Below are 27,767 nucleotides of genomic sequence, written 5' to 3'. Positions count from 1 at the left end.
CAGCTATTCTGGAGAGCGTTCCCAAAATTCTAGTTCATTTCTAAAATATATCAATTGCTAAGTAACCAGTAACAAGAAACACAGAGTCAGGCATAGAGTAGTCTACGGCCATACCACCCTGAATGTGCCCGATCTCGTCAGAGTCAGGCATAGAGTAGACATTCAATAAATGAATGTGAAAGAATAAATGGCAGAAGAAACTGTTTATTGGTACTATCACTGCTCCACTAAGGCTGCCCTCCAGTGACAGTGCTAATGAGTGGGAAATGGGCCAAACCAGAACTGGGAAATAAAATAATCTCAACTAGCTAATCAGCCCTTCAGTAACAGGACTATAACCTTTTTGCTTCCAGAGTCAAGTTTAATATTCTAAAATATTCTTAACTCATAAATAATGAAGCATTTTCATTATTTTGAATTAGCCAAAATCCAGCTTTCTGGAATCTTCCCACATATTTTGGGTCCTAATTTATATTAAGAATCATACTGATGGCAGACCTATTTTTTTCCTTCCGAAAATCAACAGAAAGATTAACTTATACTTAATAAGAAAAAACTTCAAATAATCTCTACAAAAGCCCTCAAAAACATCTTTCAATTGAAACTGTTCTTTCCAAGGTTATAAATGGCCAAGTCTGACAGGTTTTTGTTTTTGTTTTTTTAGGTCTTCCCCTCAATTTCCTTTTACATTATTGACCATCCGTTCCTTGAAACTCCTCAGCATCACTGTGCTTTCCTGGATCTCCCCTGTATTAGTTTCCTGTTGCTGCTGCAACAAATTACCACAAACACAGTAGCTTAAAACAGCACGTACTTCTTATCTTACCGATCTGGAGATCAGGAGTCAGAACTCAGTCTCACCAGGCTAAAGTCAAACGTCTGGCAGGGCTCACTCCTCCTTGAGACTCTTTGGGGAGACTCCATTTTCTTGCCTTTTCCAGCCTCTAGAGGCTGCCTGCATTCCTTGGCTCACAGCCCCTTCCTCTGATCACTCCTGTGTCTTGCTTCTATCATCACATCTGTTACTGACTCTGCTCTCCTGCCTGCCTCCCCTCCCATAAAGACTCCTGTGATTACACTGGACTCCCCTGGATAATCCAAGATAATCTTCCCACTTCAATACCTTAAACTTAATCATATCTGCAAAGTCCCTTTTACCATACAAGGCAACATATTTACAGGTTCTGGGGATTAGGACATGGACATCTTTGAGGGGGCATTTGTCAGCCTACCATGTAATCCTGTGGCTCTAATGGGAACTTCTATGTCCTCTGCCTACCACCTAATTGTGTTTTTTGTTCTTCTCTTTTATATTTTCTCCTCTCCTCCTCCACGCTCATTGTTTCAACTCTCACCTTTATGTTAATATCCAACTCTCATTTCTCCATAAATATGAGGAAACTGGAGCCTAGACAGGGAGGTGATGATTAGCCTTGACTCATAGATGCCTACAGGGTATTTGTACTTGGATGTCTTCAGAGCTCCTCGGTCCAAAACTGAACTGAATCCTGTATCCATCTGAATAACAAAATTCTTTCAGACTCACAGGCTAGAACTGTATTATCCTTTCCTTTCTCGTCTGCATTCTCTCAGCTGGTTCTTTCATCTGTGTCTTTCCATCACTCTCAAATCCAAATGCAGCTTCATATTCCTTAATGCTACTTTGGTTGGGTTAACCTCCCTGCTCAAACCCACAAAAAAATTTTCTGCTGAGGACTCCATCAAGCAGTCTTGGCCTGGTGTTTGATGTTCAAAGCCTTCTAGGATGTTACCCTCATCCACTTCCTAACCCTCCAAACGCATCCATTAGGGCTCCCCCTGTGTCCCCTCTGCCTGCACACCGTACTTACTCCTATCTCTCAGCCCACACGGCTCCATCATCATGGACTGTCTTCCTTTGCTCCTCCACTTAGAGGCATCTTTCCCTGTTACCACAGAAATTAACACTCTAAAAGTAACTGTTTTTTATTTATCTATCTCCAAACCAGACTGTGAGTTTCTTGAGGGCGGAAACTATACCTATCAACAAACATTCACTTTAACACAGACTTACAATCTATTATTAGGCATTCAATATTAGCAGTAAATTAACAATCTAATAAAACCTCTAACAAGGAAGATAATATAGTAAAGCATATCCGAATGATGACATACTATTCAAACGTCAAAAACTTTACTTTCAAAGCATATTTAATGATATAAGAAAACAATTACAAGGAAAGTTAAGTGAAAAAATCAGGAGACAGTATATGATACCAACTTTGTAAATATGCTCTTATACACATATATATCAACTCAATATAATGTTAAAAAAAACCTGAAAAGAATATACTAAAATGTTAGTAGTATATATCTCTGAGTAGCCTGATTTTAAATTACTTTCAACTTTTTTTTATAATTTCATTTTCTAATTTTTTTCTTTTTTTTTTTTAGAATGAGAGGCAATTTAGTCCAGTAAGAGACAATATAAAGTTAAGAACGTGGACTCCCCAGTCAGACTGCCTGGGCTTAAGTAAATTCTAGCTCTGCCATTTATTATCTGTGTGACCTTGGGCGGTGTCTCAGTTTCCCTATCTCTATAAAATCCAGACAAAAATAAAAGTACCTTACTCATGAGTTGTTTTGAGTATTACACACAATATATTAAAAGAACTTAGAAGAGTCCTTGGCTCAGAGTAAATACCACATAAGTGAGAGCTACAACTACTACTGTAACTACTATGGCTGCTCTTACTACTATTCTTACTACTGTCATTAAAAACGACTTATCATGATGTAACTATCAGAATAGCTTAAATAAAATGATAATATCAAGGACTGGTAAGGATACAAAGCAACCAGAACTCATACATTGTTAGGTGGAATGCAGAATGGTAGAGCCACTTTGGAAAACAGTTTGGCAGTTTCTTTTACAGTTAACCATTCATTGGAGCGCCTGGGTGGCTCAGTCGGTTAGGCATCCGACTCAGGTCATGATCTCAGGGTCACGGGATGGAGCCCTGCCCCCGGCCGGCTCTGCGCTCAGCACAGCGTCTGCATGTCCCTCCCCCTCTGCTCCTCCCCCTGAACTCTCCCTCTCTCTCAAGTGAATAAATAAATAAAATCTTTAAGAAAATATGTTAAACACTCATCACCACAGGACTCAGTTATCCCACTGCTAGGAATGTGACCAAAGTAAAATGAAACATGTCCACACAACAACGTGTACAGAAATGTTTCTAGCAGCTTTACTCATTATTACCAAAAACTGGAAATAATCCAAATGTCCTTCAACTGGTGAATGTATAAACAAACTGTAGTATTTCCATATACTGGAATACCACCAGTGAGCTACTGACACATGCAACAAAATGGATGAATGTCAGTGCATTACAGCAAATGAAAGCAGCCAGATTCAAAGGCTTCATGCTGTATGATTCATCTATACGGCATTGTGGTTATGGGAACAGAACATAGATGAATGGCTGCCAGGGGGTGGGGGTGGGAGGAGGAGTTGGCTACACGGAGCACAAAGAAGTCTTGGAGATAATGATAATATTCTATATGTTGACTGTAGTACTGGCTACACAATTGCTTGTACTTGTCACAACTCACAGAACCCTACATGCAAAAAGGTGAATTTTTCTGTATATAAAGTATACTTTATTTTTTAAGATTTTATTTATTTGGCAGAGAGAGAGAGAGCAAGCACGAGCAGGGGGAGCTGCAGAGGGAGAGGGACAAGTAGACTCCCGGCTAAGTAGGGAGCCTGACATGCGGCTCGATCCCAGGACCCTGGGATCATGACCTGAGCCGAAGGCAGACACTTAACCAACTGAGCCACCCAGGCATCCCTATAAAGTATATTTTAATTTTAAAATACTTTAAAAATAAGCAAGCAATGACTTAATTTTAATTTACCAATAGGACCTGTCCAACCTTCTACCGTTAGCAGAATTATGCTTAAACCAAACATACTGACAGCTTGCCCACTTAAAAATATTCACAGAGAAGATTCAATCAGCCCAAATGGTAGTATACTGCTACTCTACAGGACTTTACGAATGGGCAACAAAAATTTGGCTAGGGAACAAATAAAAGTAACTTGCATCTGTACTCAAAAACAAAACAAAACAACAAAACACCCCACCATAAAAATAAGCCTATTTTTTCAAATCTGGCTTTGAGGTCCACTATGGCATGGAAACTTGGGACTAATACTAGTAAGGCAAGGAGCCAGGTGCCCAACATAGTCTGATGCATCATATCAACCAATCTGAAGAGGTAAACCACTAAAATGACTCAGGATGACTGTTCTAGATCCACAATAAGGAAGAAGCCAACAGGATTTTCTTAATCCCACATTGCCTTGGATCCCGACACTTAGCAGAATTTATCAATATACACAGGGTAACGCAAAGTCATTTCACAGATGGAACTATAAGAGAAATAAGCAGTGAACTTGGAATAAAAGAGAAAGGGTTAAGAATACAAGTTTTAGGGGCACCTGGCTGGCTCAGTCGATAGGGCATGTGACTCTTGATCTCAGGGTTATGGGTTTGAGCCCTACGTTGGGCATAGAGATAACTTAAAAAAAAACAAACAAACTACAAAGAATACAAGTTTTATTTCACCATAACCTGTTGGCACATATACATACTATTTTGTACTGAACAGAACACATTATCATTACTAGTCTTCTTCTGTCTTACTCTGTCTCACTGGGGATATAAATTGCTCTGCTTTTCCTCCTTCCTCATCTGTTCCTGTCTCCACCTTTCTTCCAGAGAAATAGATCATTTTAATCTCCCTGAAGCTACAGGGTTAGATGGAGGCAGCTGAAGAATAACAGAAAATACTAGGAGTTGAATTCCAGTCTGGGGTGTCCCTGAGGGTCCAAACTTGGACTCTGAGACCATTACAAAACCGACCTGAGTTTCTGAGTTGAGTACAGAATCATCCTCATCTATGTGGACTGACATTAGTATCCACTACACCCAACACAGATACAAGTGCCAATAAAATATATTTTGAAGAAATATGCAAGCACTCATTCTAACAAATCCCAGAAAGCCTCCTTTCTGAAAGCAAGCACTTGCCTCTTACAACAGCCCAACAATTTGGTAGATAGAGTTTTAAGAGCCTGTATGTACACCTGAGCACCCAAGATTGTAATACTAAGGATACCAAGATAGGTGATAACTATCAACCTTGCAAAATAAATAAATAAAAATAAAAGAAATTTCAAGAAGTACCACCCCATGTAGATTAATCCATACTTCATGACTTATAGTGTGTGTATATATATATATATATACACATACATATATAAGTGAAACGGGAATTCCTCTGTGAGCAAACAAATGCTTTCAAGGGTTATATAATCAAGAGTAATGCCTAATTTCCATTGATAACTGTGGGATACTAAGGGCATATACAATTTATTCACCCAAGTTTAGTTAGTCTGCATCAGTTTTCAAGGCTTTCATCAGAGAAGGTCTAACCTTTGAGATATTTCTTACCTCAGTCTATTTCAAGTATTATTAATAGGCCCCCTGGAGCTTATCATTGACTCAAGCACCTCGTGGCCTAAGCAAAGGCTGCCAAGAAAGAAAGGTCTCTAAGTCAAAAGTGGCATCAAGGCACCACAACCTGAAGTGTGAATCATTTACTGTGACCTTGTGGGGGGAGGAGAAAAATCAACCACCAATATCACCTGGGGGTTTCTTCCAACACGCCAAGATGGTAATTCACAGTTGGTCAAGAGGCCATGGCCAAACAAAAGGGAGAAAGAAAGCAATTATCCTGATAATTCATATTATGCTTATATAACAGATGGATAGTTTAACTAAATAATTCAGATAATTGTACCACTCTTCATTTTACAGGACAATCAGTCACAAAGCAAGTTGTTCAGCTACTGGCAGCTCCAGTCTCACATTTTGAATATAACCTTTTATGTACCTTAAGAGTTCTTCAGAGCATGGAGAAATATACTGTCACTCCATGGAAACTGACTTGTAAAAGAGTTCCTGAGCCAATAAAGGCCCCTTGTCTTGATTCAAACAAAGAGATGGTTTCTCAACAGAAGGTTTGGCCTCAAATCTTCAAGCAGCTTAATCTTTAGCTGAATTTGTCTAGTATTGAGTATACCTATTCAATTCAACTCATTGCCAGGCCCATAAAGAGGGACGAATGCCTACATTGTGTATGCAGGTGGTGTTGTTGTTGTTGTTGTTGTTGTTTTAAAACCTCGTAGCTGTCATCTCCTTCCTCTCCTATTTCAAGAGATTACTGAAGGTGAGAAGCATATGAAGTGAGAGAAGTTGTACTTCACAATCTGGGATGGTAGTTAAGATAGAAGGAAAGGCACCAAGAAAGTCAGTCTTTCAGAAGGGATCAGAAAAGTGGTTACCTTGTATAAGAAGGAGATCTACCAGAGTGACCTCAAAGCAGATGCTTTTCTCAGGGCATTATTAAAATGTGAATGGTAAGGACCAGATTCTGGTAGCAGAGTCACCTTAGAAGAAACAGAGCTACTGAGTTGCACTAAGAAAGCTGTGCTTTGATAGAATAGTGATTCAGTAAAGGAGCACGTGGACCAGAAAGCTGAATTCTATTTCTCTATCATCCATGAACCCAAGAAATGGTTCCTTCCAGAACCCAGATCTCAATCTCCTCAACATCCCAAATATATTTGAAAAATGAATATTCACCCTCTCAAAGAGTTCAGAAGCTTAAAATAATGAATATGACCCTCTTAGGTGAGCTATAAAGCTCTGGAATTTTAAGTCTGAAAAATCCATGCCTAAGGGCAACTTGTCTCCTTTCTAATCTTGCACAAGTAAGAATTTTCTGAGCTTCAGATTCCTCATCTGTAAAATGGGAATTACAACACTACTTGCCACACCTACTTCAAGAATCACTGCTGAGATTCACATAGTGGAAGACATATATAAGAATTTTTAAACAACAAAGGACTATACAAATGTTGGTTGTCACCTTAGGTGGGGCACTATTATAAGCAGGAAAAAAAAAACAGATACAAATAGGATGAACAGAAGAGAAGGTTCTTCCATCTGAAAGAGAAGGGTTGCAAACACGGTGAGAAATAATTTTAGGCTACTGGCTAATACATTCAGTGAAGTGATATGACACAAAATGGAATTATTATTTAGAAGTGGATTCTCATGCCAACACATTCACTTTGTACACACAGCAGGTAAAGAAAAATAAGAAAGACTAGAAGTGGGTGTCCGGCTCTCAGCTCACCAAAATAACCGATGAAGTTCCCCTTGGGGAGGGAGGGTGGAGTCAGTATATATTGAACATTACTGCATAAGTAAGAATCTGTTGCGTAAGATGAGAGAAGTAAAAGTGTTATTACTAAGCACAATATTGTTAAGTTATCCACAACCCATATACTATAGCTATATATAGGGCATACGATTTCTGTAAAAAGCTTTAAGAAAAAAGAAAAGAAAAAGACTATTCCACAAGTATCAAACAAACATAAGTGATTCAGTAGGTTAGTTCTCCATAGGAAGCTCTTAGGGCAGTAATACTCCTAAGAAGACACCCATAACAATAGGGTCAGGGGTGTTCTAGGAGCCTGTAGGAGACACAAACTGTTCATGAATCTTTACAAACCAGCAAAACAATAGGTGTCGTTTCAGAAGATCTGCTTGCCTTAACCCAATATAGGGGTTTACTCTCCGAGTTATCTAAGATATTCTGTAATAGGGTCACACAAACAGAAAGCTGAATTTTCTGAAAAGGCATCAGACAAATGACATTGACTATGCTTATACGAGTGACACAGTGTACAGGCACACCAACCAGAGTGAAGATGACTAATCTATAGGGATAACACCAGGGACCAAATCATCAGTAACCATGACAACTCAAGTAGGTGGAGGGAAATACAAACACTGACCAGGCAGCGGGGTGACACTACTCCTTCAGGTAGAGACCCCGGGGTCGGAAAAAGACTTGATGAGTGGAGGAAGCCTTACGAGAATGAAACCGACTAGCCCCAAAGGACCAGTGTCCGTGCAGAAGGGCTCGGTGGTGACACTAACACTCCCCATGGGCGGCCCGCAGGGGTCACAGGCTCATCTGTAGGAGACGTCTTGGACGCCTAGAAGACCGAAAAGGGAGTTACCTGGTGCAGGGCTGTCAAGCCGTCCACGTTGACCGTGTTGATGTCGGCACCTCTGGCCAGAAGCTTTTTCACCTCGTCGGTGTCCCCGCTAGAGCAAGCGGCCAGGAAAACAGCACCGTCCTCGAAGCGGACCCTGGGGCTCCCGCGCCGAGTCTGCGGCTGCCGCCCCGCGCCTCGTCGCTCGGCGGGTTCCTGCTCTGTCAGCGAGCCCCGCCAGCGCCGAAGCTGCTCAGCCCGCCGCATTCGCGCGGACTCTGCCCGCTTCCCGCCCAAGTGCTCCAGCTCCGCCATTGCTCCCGCCTCAGCAGCTGCTGCTGAAACTACCACCACTGGATCGCTATTGCTGCCCCAGTTGCCGCTGCAGCTTCCCTCAGAGCGCTTCAGCCGGGAGCAGAAGGCGGAGACCCCCGCACCGCCATCTTTACTCCTCCCGCCAGTAGCACCGCCCGCACGATCCCTCGGCTTCAACACGCAGGCGCTGCCCGTGCCTCGATTCATCACGGGACTTGTAGTGAGAGACGGGCCCTAAGGGCAGACCACGGCCTTGAGGGAACTACAAATCCCTGGATGCATCAGGGAAGAGGCGAGGACCGACCGCTCCCTACTTCGCCGCGGGACCCAGAGGGTCACCTTTGCCCTAAAGCTGGAACTGTGTCCCGGACCGGCGTCAGCCTCTTTGAGCATTTCGGGAGTTGTAGTTTGTTCCCGTTGTGACCGCTGCCTAATCTTGGCTCCCTAATTATCACATCAGTCCTCTGAAGTGGAAAAGAGGCAGTAATTATCCCTATTTTCTATTGGGGAAAATTAGACATAAAGTACTCGAAAAACTCATATCTATGCCCTGGTTCTAAATGTAAATTTTATTTACATCACAGCGTATAATACGTTACCCTGTATTAATCACAGTAAATGTAAAGGTGCGTGGGGAGGAGGAACATGGATACATATACAGTGTCTCATATTATACATAAATTCTTTCAACGAGACACTTATATTTTAGGTTCTAAAAAGATCCAGAAAAGGATGCATTCAACGATAGTGGAAAGAATATAAAAGCTTTCAATTCAAATTGAATTAACATCCCTGAACAAGTTGCTTGATTTCCCCGAGCCTGTTTCCTGATAATAAAGTGGGAATGGTAATACCTCACAGAATAGTCCTGTGGATTAAATAATACATTCAAGACTACCTAGTACTATACTTGGCACATATCAGCTCACTACTATACTAATTAAATACTAATTTCCCTTCTTACTCCCTCCTTCTTCTCTACCCCTTTTGTGGATCTTAAATTCTTAGGAGACACAGTGGATGCCTTGTCTTTTGTGATTTTCCCCCAAAATTACAAAAAGACAACAATGGGGCATACTAAACTTCTAAGGCAGCAAGCAGGACATTTTCATATTTACAGTGAGCTTGGTTATGAAACCTGTATGATTGATTTAATACCTATACCCCACCAGGGCCTTAGCCCTGGACAAATATAATTAAATGTGCTGTCCATAGTGAAAGAGAACATATACAATTATTAGTTTCTGTAAGTTTTCAAAGTCTTCCGTATGTTTAAAATTTTTTATTAAAAATTATTACAAAACTGATTAGGACATTGTGAAGGGAAACTTTATCATATTCCATTGTGAACATTTGTGGGTGCCTCAACTTCTCCTGAGATGAACTGAGAATTAAATGAAAAATGACATGCAAAGTGTTATGTTTAAGAATACCATGTCTGTCCACAATATGCTTTAATCAGATATTCTTAAATACTTTACAAATACTAATTTTCTTACTACAGAGTCTTTGTGAATAGTGAATAACAATGTGCAATGAAATAATCAAGATGTGGGGGCACTGGACGCCTGGGTGGCTCAGTCGGTTCAGCGTCTGCCTTTAGCTCAGGTCATGATCCTGGGTACCTGGGATTGAGTCCCGCATCGGGCTCCTTGCTCCACGGGAAGCCTGCTTCTCCCTCTGCCTTCCGTTCCCCCGGCTTGTGTTCTCTCTCTCTCTTTCTCTGACAAATAAATAAAATCTTAAAAAAAAAAAAAAAAAGATAAGCGGGCACCTAGGTGGCTCAGTCGGTTAAGTGACTGCCTTCAGCTCGGGTCATGATTCAGGGGTCTTGGGATGGAGACCCACTTTGGGTTCCCTGCTCAGTGAGGAGTCTGCTTCTCCCTTTCCCCTCCCTTTGCCCTTCCCCCTGTTCGTGCACTCTCTCTGAAATAAATAAAATCTTCTTTAAAAAATAAAGATTTTGTTTATTTGACACAGAGAGCGAGCAAAAGAGCACAAGCAGGGGGAAAGGCAGAGGGAAAGGGAAAAGCAGGCTCTCCGCTTGATCCCAGGATCCTGGGATCATGACCTGAGCTGAAGGCAGACGCTTAACTGTCTGAGCTACCCAGGTGCCCCAACATAATGGTTTTGTAATAAGAATTTTTAACTGGGGTAAAATTTTCAGGGATCAATAATATTACATTTCTTTTGGCTATATTATTTTCACATTCAGAATCAGGGAAGAAGAACTATCTGGCTCCAGCTGTATAAATAAGCTAAAATTGCCCAAGTCCAAGTTAAATCCTTCTATTCTTAAGAGGTGAACTTACATTTCAACAGGAAGAATTCAATCTCAATACTAGGAAGTTCCAGGAAATACTGCCTTACTATATTTATTTTATTTGCTTCCGTTCCCCCCTTAGATTGTTAGAGTATATAATACCCTCTTTGGAGATTGTCCTAAGTTCCTTGGGTAATTTAACTGCATCCCTACCTGGAAGGAGAGGAATGTATCTTCAGCCGCATGATTACAAAAAGCAGTAATAATTATTATAATCTAATTAATTTAACTGGCTCAACCAAAAAAAAGTCATGCCACAAAAAAATAAAACAAAATTAATCTGCGTATAATGGCTCAAAAAGTTTTTCAAAAGTAAAATCACGGAAGTTTTTTTCTGAAACATCTTCTGCCAACCAGGACGTTCTGAGAATAAACTTATATAATCAGCCCATTAAACAAACATAATAGTTTAGATTTACTAAACAAATACTGTATGCGAAATAAAATCTTTTATACTCAAGTGAGTAAATTCTGGCAAATAATCCTGCGCATAAATAAAATATAATTTTTGTGCTTTTAAATGTACTAAGTGAGCTGGCTATGATGCATCTATATTCTTTTGTGAAGAAACTTTTGTTAAATAATTTCCCACACATACACTTAAAAAATAAATCACAGTATTAGAATCCTCCCTTTTTAAAAGCAATGACACCTGTACCCAGGTAACAAAACATTTTCAGCCTGGCCTCTATTCTCATCAGTTAACATACCTCCCTCTAGTGGACAAATGGAAACTGTACATTTAGTCTGTAGAGTTCTTTTTACCTTTTTTCTTTTGTTCAATCCTTTTCAGTTTAGTTGTCAAAATTATCGGTATTTCCTTGTTTTATGATCCCATCTCTCCTTTCCACCAGACTCAACATAGTTCCTGCTTTTTCTAAGAGACATTTTAAAGACTCATTTCTCAGAGAACCACCCAAGGAAGTGATCAGTTTCAGTTCTGAAGACAGAACTGTAATTGAAATACAATTACATTTGGGGTAGGAAGAAAATAAAGAAGACATTGAAGGAATTAAAACAAAATATCGGTAGTAAAATAAGCAGCCAACTCCAGATTTATGACAGAAAACACTTCACTACAGTGAGTAAATACTAACAATAAATGCAAAACCCCAGCAACTACCTGGAAATTAGACTGGGCAGTCCCAGGATTCCTTATGTTTGTAATTCATAAGCTACTTCAGTTGATTCATTCTTTCAATCAATGTGAGGATCCCAAGGGTAGAATCATAGAGTACTAGGGAATGTGTGGATCTCTGGGGGGGAGGTAACATGCATGCAGTGGGCTCGGGGAAACACTGCTACTTAACACCGATTTTAACTAAATGCAGAAATCACTGCAGTGGCCAGAATTACGTTGGTTTGCAAGTTTAGAATGGCCATTATTCCTATGCCACCACTCTTCCAAAACCACACAATGAGCTGAAAGCAGTGAGATGTGGGCTTGGGGTGGGGTGGGGTGGTGTGTGTGGGGGGGGGGGGTGTTGTTTTTCCACCCACAGTATTCCCAAAGGCTAGTCAGGTTCCAGCCATGTCCTTTAGATTCAGGTCAGGTCCCAGCCACCCATGAACGCTCTTGGAGCCGAAGAACTTTTGAGAAGTCAAGGCTGGCTTGACCATAAACGGGTACTTCCTTGGTCAGGTAGTACCACACTTTTAGAGTTGGAAGAGGGCCTCAAAGCCACGTATTCTAACTTCTACCCAATACAGGGATCCCCTTTGCATCCCTAATTAACTTCCACTTGAACACTTCCAGTGATGAAGGAATTCACTACGTCCCAAGTTCACCTGTTCTGTTCTTCGGGGGTCTCATTGCTAGAATGCTTTATTGGGCTAAATTTTGCATCCCTTTAACTTTCATACATTGATCTTCGATGTGTCCCCTGACGCGGTAAAAATTTCCATTAAATGAAGAGACGTACCACGCAGTCCCTACTCCAGTTCAAATATTTCCAGTTCTCTTCGTTGTTCCTCCTATGAAAGATTTCCAGCTCCTTCCCTGCTCTGATAAAGAGAGCTGACCTCGTAACTGAACTTGCCACCGCACGGGCCACACCAACTGATGCATCCGGTCCGAACCGGCGAACATCCCGGCCCTGATCCACACCTCCGCGCACGAGCGGGAGTGACTGCGTCCGACGCGCGCTCTGATTTGAAAGCGGCGAGAGCGGAAGCCAGGCTCAGAGCGCTGTCCAATTAGGGGCTGCGCTCCTCTCCCGGGCATTGCCGCGGGCCAATCGCAAGCCCCTCGTGGCGGGAGGCGGAGCGACGCCAACCGTCTGGAAGTGCGCTGGCGTGGGCAGCAGCTGGTCCGGGCGGTGCTACGCTGTGAGGTGAGTACCACAGGTAAGAGGGGTGATTTCTGATTCTCCAGCGGAGAGAACGCGTCCCGGCCGTGGTCCCTGTGTATCTTGGGGACCAGAGGTCCTGTTTGTGCCTAATGTCGGAGTTTCCTGTCTTCGGAAGGAGAAGCTGGGAGAAGCGGCTGCTGAGCGGAGGCTCTGCTGGATTCTACGCAGCCCGTCGGTGGTCAGAGCTGCCCGAGCCGCCCGTGCCCCGCAGGGAGAAGTGTGCCCCACGTTTCCAACACCAGTTATTCTGACTTACTACTGTATACTGTAGGCATTGTTGGTTTAAAAAGGAAGAAAAGATTATGGCGACTATACCCGCCCTCAAGGGATTTTTGTCCCATGAGAAGAAGTGGTCAGAGATGAATAATAACTCCCGATGCAAGTTGGTGTGGAAGCACAGAGAGGGTGACGATGGAAAGGCGTGAAGGATTGGGATGCTTTACTAGAGAAGGACAAGAAGTGATCGTTTAATGTGTACTGTCTGCAGATGGGAAAGAGAATGAAACCCTTAATGGGCAGCAAAAAGGAGTCGGTGTGGCTGAAGCATAAGTTTGTGGGGAGTAGTTATTGGATATGAAGTTGGGGTTTGATTGTAAAGAACCTTTGAGCCCAGAAAATGCGCAGTAATTGATAGCTTTTGAGCCAAGGAGTGTCATATACCAATTCGTGTTAATATAGTGAGATTGGGGTCTGGTTGCCTCCATTAGAGAAATTGTCTTGCTTATTCTCATCCTATTCTAATCCCTTTACCCTGCCTTTCCCCCTGGGTTCTCATTTTATATAAAGGTATGCTCTGTTTCTTGTGGATTCTTGTGTTATTGTGGTCGCTTTCTCAGTATCTGCTTACTGAGAAAAGTAGTAAAGATCTGTGTATAAAACGCAAGGTAACTTATCCAATGAAATACCTGTTTCCAAAAGATGATGGTCTTATGGGTGCGTCTAAGGAAATTTGGAAGTACTTTAAAAAATAATTTATATGAAAGACCGTTGTAATGTAATTCTGTCTAACAGTTTAATTCACCTGTAGTATTATAAATCTCATTTAAATATTTCTGGAAGAGTTTGTGAATTGTGGAGGAGCAGCAAGCCTGGAGATTAGAAAAGGAAGATCCAAAGGACCATTTTGTCTGCAGCACAGTTCAAGAGACTGTCTTTACCTAGCCAATACACAAATTTAGTCTCCTTTAAACATCCGTATGGTGTAGGTAGATGGCCTCGATATAAGTGTATGATTATCATAACAACCGTCCAATAACTACAGTTTGTGCCCACCAGGTAATCTTCTGATTATAATTAGTTTTCCAAGTAGAAATAGCTTGAGGAGGGAATGTATGGGATTAAATTAAAAATTTTATCATAGTCGTATAAATTAATAAATTGACCTTTTAATGTAAATTAAGCCTTTGTGAGTGAGCCTGGAATAAATTAGTACATCTAAACCCTACTGAATCTAGGTTTACTGCCAAATTGAGTATTCAGTTTACAAAACAGAACCAGACCCTGAGATGTATATATGTGTGGACTTTTATGAGGTGACTCTAAAACTCATACGGAAGAGCAGAGGATCAAGAATAACGAAGACATGCCTGAAGAAAAAGAACAAGGCGGAGGAACTCAACTTACTATATATCAAGTCTTATTAATAAGCTACAGTAATTAAAACAGTGAGGTATTGGCTCAAAGATAATCCAATTGACCAGTGGAACAAATTGAAGAGTCCCAAAACAGATCCACACCTGTATGCAAGTTTAGTTTATGACCCTATCAGTGGGGAAAGGATGGACTTTCCAATAAAAAGGACTAGGACAATTGGTTATTCATATGGAGGAAAAGATCCAAAAGTGGACCTCTACCTCACACTATACACAAAAATCAGTTCCTACTGGATTAAAGGCTTAAATGTGAAAGCAAGATTGTAAAACATTTAGGAGATATAGACAAATATCTAAGTTTAGGAAAAAAGAAAAATTTAATACATAAAAGTGTAACTGTACAGGAAAAGGTTTTAAAATTGATTACGTTAAAGTTAATAGTGTGTCTGTTAAAAGACATGAAAAAAGACATGCCACAAACTGGAAGATATTGCATGTAACTCATATCAAAAAGATTAGTATCCTTTGAGTGGCAGCTAAAGGGGAACTAGAGTTAGGAAGGGTGCTGAGTGTGTGTAGGTGCGGGTGTTTGTTTTAGATGAGAGAGATTTTGAGCATATTTGAATGTTGATGGGAAAAAGATTGGAAATACTGAAGAATTGGGAGGATGTGGAATCCAGAATACTTGGAGAAAACCTCAGACATTTAAGCATGCACTAACAAATATCTCAGAGTGACACTATCTCCATCATATTCATTCCTTGCTGTCCTCACAAAGCATATATAGACCTCCTCCCACAGCTAGTATTTGTCAAGCCTTTTCTAGGCCAGGTATACTGAGGATGCAGTGGGGAGCAAAATTAGACCCAGGCTCTACCCTTATGAGTTTATAATTTGTCAGCGGAAACAGGCATTAATTGAAAACTTGTAGTGTTTTTGTTGTTTGCAGAACATTTATTTTTAAACTGTGCTTGAATAGATAACAGGAAGGAAATGGAAAAAACTCCCAATTCCTTTCTCAGAGTAGGGATTAATATGAAGAGTTTGTTTTTCACTAAACTGAAGCCATGTGCTAAAAACTCAAGTCGCTATTGCTGACTATTTCAAGGTTGCCCCTTTTCTCCCCAGTGAATCCCAGCCAGCTTCTAGTGTGGTGCAGTGAACGTGGGTGGTTCCTTCTACTTGGGACCATGCAGAGAGCTTCACGTCTGAAGAGAGAGCTGAACTTGTTAGCCACAGAGCCACCCCCAGGCATCACTTGCTGGCAAGATAAGGACAAAATGGATGATCTGCAAGCTCGTAGGTATCATGTCATGCCTATGACGATCCTATTAAAGATTGTGCTGAAATCTGAACATTTGTATATTCTAAAGTAGAGAACAATGGCAAGGTCAAAGTACCTTACCATCTTTCTAAACCTAATTTGTTTACATGTATAAAAGGTTTGCTTGACATTTCTTCTTTGGCCTTTTATTACACCTTTTGCTGATTTATAGCCAGGATTTGGGCATTAGCTCTGAAGCAGTGTTTAGACCAAAGATCACCATCTCAAATATCTGTGAGGCCAGACAGGAAACATAATTAGAATACTGCAGTACAGACAAAACAAATCTGCAGCTTATATTTGATCTGTGGTCAGTATTTGTTTGACACCATCAACTTTTTGGGTACATTGCTGCATTGCATGAGAAGCTTGTTAAAGCCCTAAGAGAGAATTACTGTCCTAGACCCAACTTTTCTTTAGGACCGTAGACTTTATTAGGAGTAGTCATTCAAATCATCTGATTACCTCTTAATTTCCTTTTTTTTTCTTTTAAGAAATATTAGGTGCGGCTGACACACCTTATGAAAAAGGTGTTTTCAAGCTGGAAGTTACCATTCCTGAGAGGTTAGTGTGAATTAGATTTTTTTTTTTTTTTTTTTTTGAGAGAGAGAGAGAGCACATGAGGAGTGGGGTAAGGGCAGAGAGAGAGAATCTTAAGCAGGCTCCATGCCCAGTGCGGGGCTTAATCTCACGACCCTGAGATCATGACCTGAGCCAAAATCAAGAGTTGGACGCTTAACTGACTGAGCCACCCAGGCGCCCAGTGTGAATTAGATTCTAAACTTGCAAGGTAAAGTACGGTTATTGGAAGATAGAGTAATGTAGTAGAGTATTAAATGTAGGAGTTAAAGGTCCTAGGTTTTAATCCTACTCTTATCATGATGTAATGTGACCTTGGGCAAGTTATTTCCTCTCTCTGGAGTTCAAATTCCTTCTCTAAAAATGGGCTAGATCACATCTAAGGCCTCTCTTTTCTTCATTGTGCTAAAATATGCATAACATAAAATTGATCATTTAAACCGTTTTTAAGTGTTTGGTTCAGTGGCATTAAGTGTATTCATGCTGTTACGCACCTATCACCATCATCCATCTCCAAAACTTTTTCATTTTCCCAGACTGAAACTCCATACCCATTCAGCAGTAACTTGCCAGCTCCTCCTCCCCCCAGCACCTGGCAACCACCATTCTACTTTCTGTCTTTATGTTGAGGCCCCTCCTACTTCAGGTCTCCTTTAAGGTTCTCATCAGGTGAGTTGTAGTTGTAGTTTTGTGCAGAATGGGGAAGGGAAGAAATGAATGTCTAACTGTTGATATGTAGATGTCTTTTCACTAGATCAGATCCTGGCCAAACTTGTTAAAGTCCTGAGAGAAGTAGCTTGATAATCATGTGATGTATCTGTTCTGAAAACAGGCTGGGAATTTCCCAAGGTTTGTGTCTCACTAAAAAGGCATAATAACCAAATGTAGTGGGGGCATCTGCGTGGCTCAGTTAGTTAAGTGTCTGACCCTTGATTTTGGCTTGGGTCATGATCCCAGGGTTGTGGGATTGAACCCTGTGTTGGGCTCTGTGGTCAGTGGGGAGTCTGCTTGAGATTCTCCCTATCCCTCTACCCCTCCCCCACACATGTGCACGCCCGCTCTCATGTGCTCACTCTCAAGTAAGTAAATCTTTAAAAAAAACATGCAATGTATAAATCTTAATTTGATCCTGTTTTTCAAAAACCTGGCTATAAAAAAAAAACTGAGGATATCTGAATAGTAGATGATACTAGGAATACATTTTTAATTTTTTCATAGGTATACTGATAGTATTGCAGTTATATAGGAGAATGACCTTATTCTTGGGAGATACGTGCTGAAGTATTTACAGGATAAAGTGGTTTGATCTAGGTGGTGGGTACATGAGTGTTTTTAATGCTATTATTTCAACTTTTCTATTGTTTGTAAGTTTTCATAATAAAAATTTGAGGAGAGAAAAGGTTTGCCTCTCAAAGGCTGTCTTCCTGATTAGTCACCAGGAAGGTGTTTATAATATATGCTTATAATGAAACATACTTCAATAAAAATTCTCTATTGTTCTGTGCTTTCAAAGGTACCCCTTTGAACCTCCTCAGATCCGATTTCTGACTCCCATCTATCATCCAAACATTGATTCTGCTGGAAGGATTTGTTTAGATGTTCTCAAATTGCCACCAAAAGTGAGTGGTGGGTAAAGGGTGGACACAGCATTGTGTGGTTCTCATCTATAAAACTTGAATTAGAGTATCACATTCTTAGTAATACAAAAGCAGCTGCCTATCTGTGTATAGGGTGCCTGGAGACCATCTCTCAACATTGCAACTGTACTGACTTCTATTCAGCTGCTCATGTCCGAACCCAACCCTGATGACCCACTCATGGCCGACATAGTAAGTATCCTCATTGCCTCTGCAGCACATGTCCTTCTTTCTTCATACCTCTCACTTCTCATGTATGAGGATAGCTGTGGCAGCTGCAACTTAACCGCTACAAATCATTCTTCTCTCCATTGACTCTTCTATGATTTTGTCGCAGTCTTCCGAATTTAAATATAACAAGCCAGTCTTCCTCAAGAATGCCAGGCAGTGGACAGAGAAGCATGCAAAACAGAAACAGAAGGTATGATGATTGTGCAGTTCTGATTTTACTACTATTGTCAATCCATTAAAAGTGTATTTATCTGTAAATGCATAAATGGTTATCAACTTTGCCAAATTTGTACTGTACTCCAGAGCAGCTAATTGATCTTTTTCTCCTATTATTACAACTTTCTAACTAGTTACTCAACAAAATAGCCTGGTAGCTCAACCAACAGTACATTTTTCCTAAGGGTTGTCATCTTTGACAACACTAGAGGGCAGGCAGCATCTGCTTAATTTTTTTTTATATTCTTGGGGGTAACAGGATAGAAGAGAGGTGACTCCGATTCTTTTTTGGAAGTTTTCTTTTTTAGCACTGAGAAAGGACTACTGCAAGAATCAGGAAGGAGTGAGAGAGGTATAGGAGAGAGGGGGAAATTAACATTTCTTATGGGACCTTTCATAGAAGGGAGAAGGAAAATTTCCCCAATTTAAGTTGATAGAGCTTCCTCAATTAACAATACAAATTGTAGGAACACAAAGACTTGCATATTCTGGTTCTTGCTGAGTTGTAACATCCTTCAGATTGAGTTAAGTAGCAGTTACTTGTGAAAAGAAATAAAAATTTAAAAAGATACAGAAGACTGAGGAGGATGCTTTGGAAGGGAATATCATATATGAGAGGCAACAAAGAAGTACTTGGAAAGAATATTACAGTAGCACTTCGTTGTTCTCCATCCTGGCTCCTAGTGTGAACCTTACATGTTACCGTGTCTGCTGCTCCTTAGGCTGATGAGGAAGAGATACCTGACGCTCGGCCGGAGGCTGGTGACTCAGAAGTGTGCAGCACGACGCAGAAAAGGAAAGCCAGGCAGCTGGGAGGCATAGAAAAGAAATTTCGCCCTGATGCTTAGGGGTTTGTCTTGGTCGTAGTTAATATATTCTTTGTTAAGTTGGTCTAATTTGCCTACCTCTCCTCGATGTTTTTCTCTCTATTTGATGACATTATCATCTTTCGTGTCCTGTAACACAGACCTTGTGTATTTATGTGTTTTGCTTCACACTGATTCTCTGAGGCTCGTTTGTTTTATTTAGCTTGTACATACGTAGTTTGAAACCTTTTAAACCTGAAAAATAAATAACCACTTAATGTCGAGTGTGTGTTTATCCTGAATGTGTGTCTGGGAGCAAACTGTCCAGAAAGCTATATAATAAGAATGTTAAAATATTTGGAATTGTTGTCTTTATTTTGCCAACTTACCAACATCACTAGGGATGGTCAATGTTTGACGTAGATGTAAAATCGCTGTTGGAAACAATTCAGTTACCACCAGGCCTTCAAGGATTCTAGGTTTTCAGAAGTCTTAACAGAATGTGGGAATAAGGTAATGGACCATTTTGTTCCTTTTTTTGCAGTTTTCACTTTTTGTGATTTACATAGCTGGTCAGAATTACCATGGTACTAAGTATTTATGGAACACCTGCTGTGTACCGAGCATTGTGCTTGTGTTTTAGAAATAATGGTGAAAAAATCAGACATGAGATTAACCAAATAATCATACAACTTTAAATAAGGATTTTTGTAATCACTTTCTGTCACTAGCTTCGTTTCATGGCAAGTCCTACTCTGAACAGATAGGTGTCAAACTTGAATCCCCTACTCACGATTTTATAATCTACTTAGAATTTATTATTCTGTTGAGATGACAGAGAAAACGGATTTGAGCAGAAATCAGTTGAAGTGGAAAGAGGCTGCCCATACTGAGTGAAAGACTTTCTGAAGAATGTAGATATTAGGAGTCTTAGGTAGAAAAATAAAGACTGTATTGTCCCTGTCCATGTCCCGGTGTAGCAGTTTCATCCCGGTGCAGTGATTTTATACCTAGGCTAGGCACCGTGCACGTAAAATGGAGCATCTCTGAAAGGGCAATGTCTACTCAACCACCTATGAGTTACCTTGTACCTCTCTCAGCACAGCCTGCCACAGAACACATGTGGTATTGGACTCAAGGCAAACAAGACAAGAAGTGTGAATTTATATAATCCGTTAATGACAGATGATGGCATACGCGAAAATATAAATTTCTTTTGTATCTCCCACTTCATCCACTTCCAACTTCTCTAGAATTCTTGAACCCATTTCTCAAAATTAGTTCTCTTTTTAAAGCCCAGAAATGATTTTATTCCAGGCTTTTCTCCTATATTCATGCATATTTAAGCCAGATTTGGGGTTCCTAGATAACATTAGTGTATCAGTGGGGATGCTTTCAGCTGTGAGCGAAATACAACTCAGACTGGTGACAATACAACACGGGAAGTTCTAATGGAATAAATGGCAAGTCCAGGGATAGGGTGAGCATCTGGGTTGATGTGTTCAGAGGCTCAACAATACCAGGATTTCAGCCTCTCTCCACCTGCCATCCAGAGTAACAACTTTGTCTTGGCTGTCTCCTCCTTAAACATACTCCCCTTTCAGAGTGTCTCCTAGCAGCAGTCAGGGTATGTACTTTCTAATTCACACCCAGCAGGCCATGGAGAGAAAGTTCCTATGACTGGACCCCCCTGAAACCAGTCGCTGTGGTCAGGGAAATGCCATGTGCTGACTGATCAGGGTGAAGCCAGACATGAAGTGTGAGATGGGGAAGCGTTGGAGGAAAGGAGCCCCTCCTATGGGACAGACCCCCTACACAACTGATCTGGCACCAGATCTGGTCAGTTCTACCAGCCACTTCTCCGTCCCTCTACTAACACTAGTTCAAGGCATTCTCGTCTCACTTGTTCTATAGTCACAGCCCTTACCATGTCTGCTTGCCTCCAGCCTTGACCCTCTATAGTCCACACTTCTCACAGCAGCAAGAATGATCTTTTGATGATGTCAAAGCCACATTTTACTTCCCTCCCTCCAAGTGGCTTCCTTTTGCAATTAGGAAAAAAAAAAAAGACTCCTTCCCTGGGCCAGAAGACCCTGATCCAGCCCCTGCTGGCTTTCTCTCTCCATCCTTATGGCATACCCTCTACCCCTATACACCACACTCCGGCCACACAAGCCACTCCCAACCTCTTGGATACATCTAGCTCATTCCTTCTTCAGGGATTTCTACGTTGTCCAGGATGGCCTCAGCTCCAATGTAGCTGCCCCAGAAAGTCCTCGTCTGTCCCATCTAAAGGAGCACCTTGAGTCCCAGGCCCTCTAGCCTATGGCCCATTATCCTGATTCCCTTTATTCATAGCATTTGAACCTATCAGAAAATGTGTCCATTGTGTGTACATTGTCTGACTCCAAGTGCTGGGGATATGGTGGCAACAAGAAACTTCTCTAACTGCAAGAAAAACAGAGCCAGAAGTGATTAGAACTTATCTATCCATCTCTTAGCAAGTACAGAGGACCTGTGCTAGAGAACAGAAATGAGAGAAAATGAGAATGAGAAATGCCCAGGTCCCTACCCCCAGCCCAAGAAACAATGGAAAAAGGGATAAAAGCATGGACACTGGGGTCAAGACGACCCCAGCCCAGCCCCGGCAGTGCTGCTTACCAACCGTGTGCCCTTAGTATGCTTTTCAATCTTTTCTGTGCTTTGGGTTCCTCCCATAGAACGGGGACAATGACAGTACCTCACTCATGAGGCTGTTGTAAGGATTGACGGAGATAATGCACATGAAACGCCCGGTAGAGGGCCTGGCACAGTGCTGACATTTACTGGGGTGGTAAATGCGTGCTGGGGTAGTGCGTAGCTGGGGACGGGACAGAGATAGATAGTGGTCCAACCACAGTTGGACCCCAAAAAGATGTCCTGCCCCTCGCCTACTCGCCAGTCTGCTCTGCTCCTAGGACGAGCAAGCTGAGCAAAGTTTCCCCGCTACAAACCCCTAATTAAAGAGGAGAGATGACATCCGTGACTGATCATATAAACATTGCAGATTCCAAGCTCCCCTCTCCTGCTGCCCCCACTCCCTCTCCCCAAAAGCTATCTAAATAAGAACAGATTTTACCACCCACCTTGTGGGCAGTCTCGAAGCTAAGGCTGGGGACTAGCTATTTATCCTTCGGCTGCTGTGGGAATTCAACACACACAAATAAAGCTCCTTTTCCAGCCAAGTGTGTATTTTTCCATCAACGTGTGGCCCCCCTGCCCAGGTTGTCTTGTTTAGGTTGGGGCAGCCTGAGGGAGGCAAGAACAGGGTGGGGGGTTGGGGGCTGTGGTTTCAGAACCTGCTCCCCAGGCTGGCTGGCTGCAGGGCAGTGTGGAGTCCCACAAAGGACTGCCAGGGAAGCCCGGGAGAGGCTGGCTAAGCCCGGGGTGACGGACCCGATGTGCTATGCCCAGAAACGACACGTTCCACTTTCTCCTTGCTCCTTGGCGAGTTGCCCCTGGCTCCTACCATGGCTTCCAGCAAGTGCCCATCCTTTTCTCCGACTCTGTTTCCATCAAGGATGACAGGTTATCCAGGGTCTCTTCCACCCCACCCCCACCTCCCACCCCCACTCCAGGATTTTTCCCCTTCATGTGCTTTCCCCGCTTGCCTTTCCCCCTGATCCCACAATCCCACTAGAGTACGTCCCCTTCATTCCATGGTCTGCATCCTTTAACCAGGACCTTGCAACTCTGCTTCAAAAAAAGCCCTGCTGAGGGATCTTTCTCCCAAACCTCCCATCAGAGGCAACTTACTTTTGGGGTGCTGGTGGTGATGGTCGTGGTGGTGGTAGTGGTGAGTTTTTTATTTATTTGCTAGGTTCTCTCCAGACCTGGGAGTTATGTCTGGGGAACTCCCTAAACAGGGTCAGGTGGTGATGTGGTTCCTTCTGGGGGAATGTCTAGGTTTCCGTCCCCTGATGGCCCATGACCTCCAAGGTGTCTCCTAGTGCTGATATCTGGCAGTTCTGTGATCCCCTAACTACCTGTGGGATCCACGGCCAGAGCCTGCTGGCGTCAGACTCACTGATGAAATAAATGAGGCTGGTCTCAGCTACCTTCTCACCTACCTTTCCACCCCCCCCCCAGCACTCTCTTGCCCTGCATTACTCCCTGGGGCCTCCCACCCACCTCCCACTATCCCCACGCAACAGCCTATGCCGACATCATTCTTGCTCCTTATTCCCACTCTATAACTGCCCTGTCCACCCTGACAGTTGGTAAGAGGTCAATGGGTTTACTCCTGGGCCATGGGGAGGGGGTGATCGGTGGGGGGGGGTTTGTCCAAGAAGCCTATTTACAAGTGACAGACTCTAACGAACTCACACGAACAAACGAAAGTCCTCGTATCACAAACTCAGAAGTCCAAATGTACTGTCAGGCAAGTCTTCAGAAGGACTTGAGATAGGAGCCCATCCTTGGACCGATCACTGCGGCCAGGGAATAGAATAAACCGAGAAGACTGGCTCGCATCCCAGCTCTGGAACCTAGAGTGGAGTCAACACCACCAGAACCACATGCCTGAGGGAGCAGTGGGGATCGTTGCCTTTGGAAAAGCCAAACTGATGTTCCCGGAAGAAGGGAAGCGGCCATGGGGCCGGGGCGGCCAAAGCAAGACGGGCCCCAGGCAAAGGGCGCGAGCGGAAGGAACAGGGAACTAGGATGGTGGAATTCCAACCACCGTGCTGGCCAAGGGAGGAGCTGTCACAGAGAAGGGGGTCAGGGAACTTGAGGGCCCTTCAAATCTCACCACAGAAATAGCTGCCCACTCTGCTTTCTTATAAAGAGAAAGGACATGCGCAAAGGGCACGACACAGGGCTACTGAGTGGAGTCCCAGTTCTCAGGAACAGAAACGCAGTTCAGACAAGAAGCCATCTGTTGTTCTGTGTTATTTGCCTGTTTTGACCAGAGGTCCCCGTTAGGCTGGGAAACAGAATTTTTACGGATTACTTAAATATGTTAATTTTTTTTTCCCCAACAGAAATTGAGCACCTTTTTTGTCCAAGGCCCTGTGGAAAGAACTGAGGACACAACAGTGGATAACACCAACAGGGTCCCTGCTCTTGTGGAAACTTCCTGCCAGGCCCACTGTCCGTTCTGAGAGAAGAGAGGCAGCTCTGAGCAGCCATAATTTGTCTGATGGGATCCCGCATGAACATATCCATTCCTAGGCTACAACGTAGTGGACTGGGACAGGTACTGGCCTGAGCAGTCAGGCCGTTAGTTGACCACTGACTTGTGATCTGACCTAGTGTAGGAAAAGAAGCTTGGCTAGTCAGGTTCTCCATCTCTAGGAAATACCAAGGGAAAACAAGGGAATTAGCCAGGAATGGAAGCCGAAAGAAAGGATGTGTAGAGAGGGCTTGAGGAAGAACAGGGGTCATCGTGAGGCCCACGTAAGCAGAAGTTATGCATAAACATAGCCCAGGAGTCAAAAGAAGCCATGAGGTAAAGAAAAGATATTATTACCTAAAACTCTTGTCTTTTTTTTTTTTTAAAAGTCAGCCCTCCGCGTTTACGGCTCACTCACACCAGCTGCACAATGCCGGGCAAATGGTCAGCGGCGGTTCAGAGCCCAAGGCCAGATCTGGGCCGCACTGGGTTTCATCTTGGGGCCTCCGATGGCAGCAGCGAGGCGGCCTGGTCCCAGGGAGCCTCTGCCTTCTCCTTCTGCCGGACACGGACCCGCTTGCCCCTCGGGGGCTGACCATCGGGGCGCCCCCAGGCTGGTGCTCTGCGGCTGCTGGCACCCAGAGGAACTCCCGGGGTGGGCGGTGCCGGGCCCACAGCCAGTGTCGGCTCCAGGCCCCAGCTGGGAAGCCCCGCACCGCCCGGAGTCCCTGGTGCTCGGCGAGCAGCGGCGCCCACACGTGCGGCTCCATGGCTTCAGGAACAAGATCTAGAACTGTCTTTTGACCCAGCAATTTCACGTGTGGGACTGTGCCTTACAAGTATACTTGCACGTGTGCTAAATGACATACATCTGATGTTACTCGTTGCAGTGTTTGTAGAAGCAAAAGTTTAAGCAAACCACACTTCTGTGAGAAGGGGGGCATAAAATGTAGGGTACATCTGTATAAAGAGATATGAGAGACTGTAAAAAAAATGAGAAAGCACTCAATACTGATAAGGAAAGATCTGTGAGCTCTGTTAACAGGTGAAAAATTCTGCAGAAGCAGAATTATGGTACACTACCTTGGGCGGAAAGGAGAAGTAAGATTATATATGCATTTTGTTTGTATATGCATGAAGAAACTCTGGAAGGATATCCAAGAAACTTGTAACAGTGGTGACCAGTGAGGGTTTGGGAAATGGGCAAATGGGGACTATAAACAGATATATTTTATTCGAACCATGCAAATGTATTACTTGTTCAAAAATTAAATTTATAAAAAGATTTTTAGGTGAGAAGGGGGTGAGGAGCAGTGGACTGTGGTGAGAAGCGGACAGAGGCCAGAGCAGGCCTAAAGGGGGCAGCTTTGCTGGGCTCCAAGCCGACTGGCCACAAACTCCCACTGGCTGGATCTCAGAGCTGCCTCGCATCCAGAATGGCCCTCGGGTTTCAGCCACGCCAGGCCCAGCCCCGCTGCTCTTTCTGGTCTTAGATGTACTGAGATTCCGCCTCCCTTCTTGCTCTCCACAGAGCCTCTTGGGAACACCCCATGGCTTCACTTAGCCCCTGTGTCTCTTTCAATCCTGTCCAGTACGAATAGCTGAATGGCGTTTTGGCAGTTGGGCCACAAGGATGGGTGGGTTTGGAATTCCGTCTTCAGTAAGAGTGGAGGAAGGGTGCTCCTGGAGGCACAGTTTGGCCTCTCAGAAGGGAGTCAGGCGCTAGGCCAGTAAGGCCCTGACGGGCTCGCATCTCCTTCCCATGCTTGCAGGGTTTTACTGAACCCAATCTCTTTCCCTTACCTCTAGAAGGGAACTGCCTGCTTGTCTTGGGGACATCACCCCACTCTGGGTCCAAGCTTCGGGGAGAAGATTTTCAAGGCAGAGAGTGGGTTAGGAAGGTCACCCAAGTAGAGGAAAGGAAGCTGATTCTTTGGGATTCACAGAATCAGGAAACCCCAGGAAGAGGCTTTGGCTCTGATGCTCAGGGACTGGGTAACAAGAAGTCCACAGTGTTGCCTGCTTTCTCTAGATTATTCTCCACCTAACCCAGTGTCCAGCACACAAAGGGTGAGCCAAATTGATTCTGATCCTTCTAAACTTCAAACCTGAGCCTCCTTGGCTGTGCCCTGGATGCCCCAGAACTCAGGGGACAGGGTGAGGAAGAGCCTTGACTCTCTGATCACTCCTCTCTCAAGAAACCAGCCCCACCTCTGGCTGCACCCCACAGAGCTACTGGCGGCAGCAGAAAAAGTTGAGGGACACACGTGATACCTCACTGGTGCTTTATTATACAGAAGAATCCAAATATTTACATCTTGACAATTCTTACACTTCACACAGCTGGAGAGGGCATGGGCCTGGAACCCAGAAGTGATATGGGGGTTACAGGGTGGGTGGGAGAACTTGCTACACCAGAGCAGAGGTAGTTAGAGGAGATGGTGCCAGAAAAGATCAAGGATCCTAGCTACTTCCCATCATCCTCACTTTATTCAGGCCCTACCAATTGTTGGCAACTCTTCCTCCTTCCCCTCCCTCAATCCTTGAACCTTTTATTCTTCCTGGAAAAGGAAAGTTGGGAAGGAGGTTGAGGAACAAGAGGTGGGGAGAGGAAGGCAAAGAGATGGCCCAACTAGAGGCTCTGTTAAGCCATAGTCTTCAAATCTCAGCACCGAATTAAGGAGTTTCCTCTTGATGTGCACAGGGGTGCTTTAAAAACCATGGTCCACTAGAGAAAGTTCTCTTCCACAAGCTGGTCTGAGAGGAGACTGTGGTTGGCACTGTTTGCCAAGGCACAACACACAGAGGCCAGGGCAGCACATCCCAGGTCAGCAGTTCCCAACGTTTCTACCACCACAGCCCTTTGGATGGATTCGTCCCCATGGGCACCATTTTGGAAGATTTCACATGCATTGCGTCATTTGGTTTTTGCTTTTGTGTTTCATCAAAGACGTACAAAACCGTCATAATCTTCTACTGATTCTAATGGAGATAACCAAAAGAGTAACATACTGACTTGCTAGAAAGTCCGTCAGAAACAAAGAAACTACTTCACCACCTTATTTTGGGTAAATGTACATCAACTAGGTTTTTTGAATAATGAAAACAGTTCATGGCAAACA

General features: G+C 43.2%; 2 protein-coding genes across 10 annotated transcripts in view; one reads left to right on the top strand and one right to left on the bottom strand.

Moving 5' to 3' along the window:
- Window positions 1-8,609, bottom strand: part of PPP1R12B (protein phosphatase 1 regulatory subunit 12B) — a 207,402-nt gene extending 198,793 nt beyond the window's left edge. For all 8 annotated transcript variants that reach the window (XM_044377710.3, XM_057315719.1, XM_044377707.3 and 5 more), the window contains exon 1: window positions 8,144-8,609. In XM_044377710.3, the coding sequence (XP_044233645.2) occupies window positions 8,144-8,434 (291 nt within the window). In that variant the 5' untranslated portion in view covers window positions 8,435-8,609. The remainder of the gene's footprint in view (window positions 1-8,143) is intronic.
- A 4,412-nt stretch (window positions 8,610-13,021) lies between these two features.
- Window positions 13,022-19,800, top strand: UBE2T (ubiquitin conjugating enzyme E2 T). 2 transcript variants are annotated; one of them, XM_026480448.4, is made up of 7 exons: window positions 13,022-13,090; window positions 15,829-15,999; window positions 16,519-16,588; window positions 18,117-18,222; window positions 18,334-18,432; window positions 18,578-18,661; window positions 19,410-19,800. In XM_026480448.4, exons 2-7 carry the CDS (start codon window positions 15,891-15,893, stop codon window positions 19,533-19,535), a joined length of 594 nt encoding a protein of 197 aa, XP_026336233.2. In that variant the 5' UTR covers window positions 13,022-13,090; window positions 15,829-15,890; the 3' UTR covers window positions 19,536-19,800. The 2 variants fall into 2 exon arrangements, with proteins under 2 accessions (XP_026336233.2, XP_057171706.1); XM_057315723.1 differs by having other exon boundaries at window positions 13,051-13,103.
- Window positions 19,801-27,767: the final 7,967 nt, after the last annotated feature.

This window comes from Ursus arctos, unplaced genomic scaffold (assembly GCF_023065955.2).
Source record: "Ursus arctos isolate Adak ecotype North America unplaced genomic scaffold, UrsArc2.0 scaffold_2, whole genome shotgun sequence".
NCBI classification, from domain to species: Eukaryota; Metazoa; Chordata; class Mammalia; order Carnivora; family Ursidae; genus Ursus; species Ursus arctos.
This window is presented reverse-complemented; position numbering and strand designations above follow the sequence as displayed.

What these genes read in the sequence shown, in the direction of transcription:
- UBE2T (XM_026480448.4), top strand. Translation starts at nt 15,891, where the DNA reads ATGCAGAGAGCTTCACGTCTGAAGAGAGAGCTGAACTTGTTAGCCACA. An exon ending in AATGGATGATCTGCAAGCTC is followed by an intron (nt 16,000 to 16,518) that starts GTAGGTATCATG and finishes TTTTCTTTTAAG; the next exon opens with AAATATTAGGTGCGGCTGAC. An exon ending in ATGCAAAACAGAAACAGAAG is followed by an intron (nt 18,662 to 19,409) that starts GTATGATGATTG and finishes GCTGCTCCTTAG; the next exon opens with GCTGATGAGGAAGAGATACC.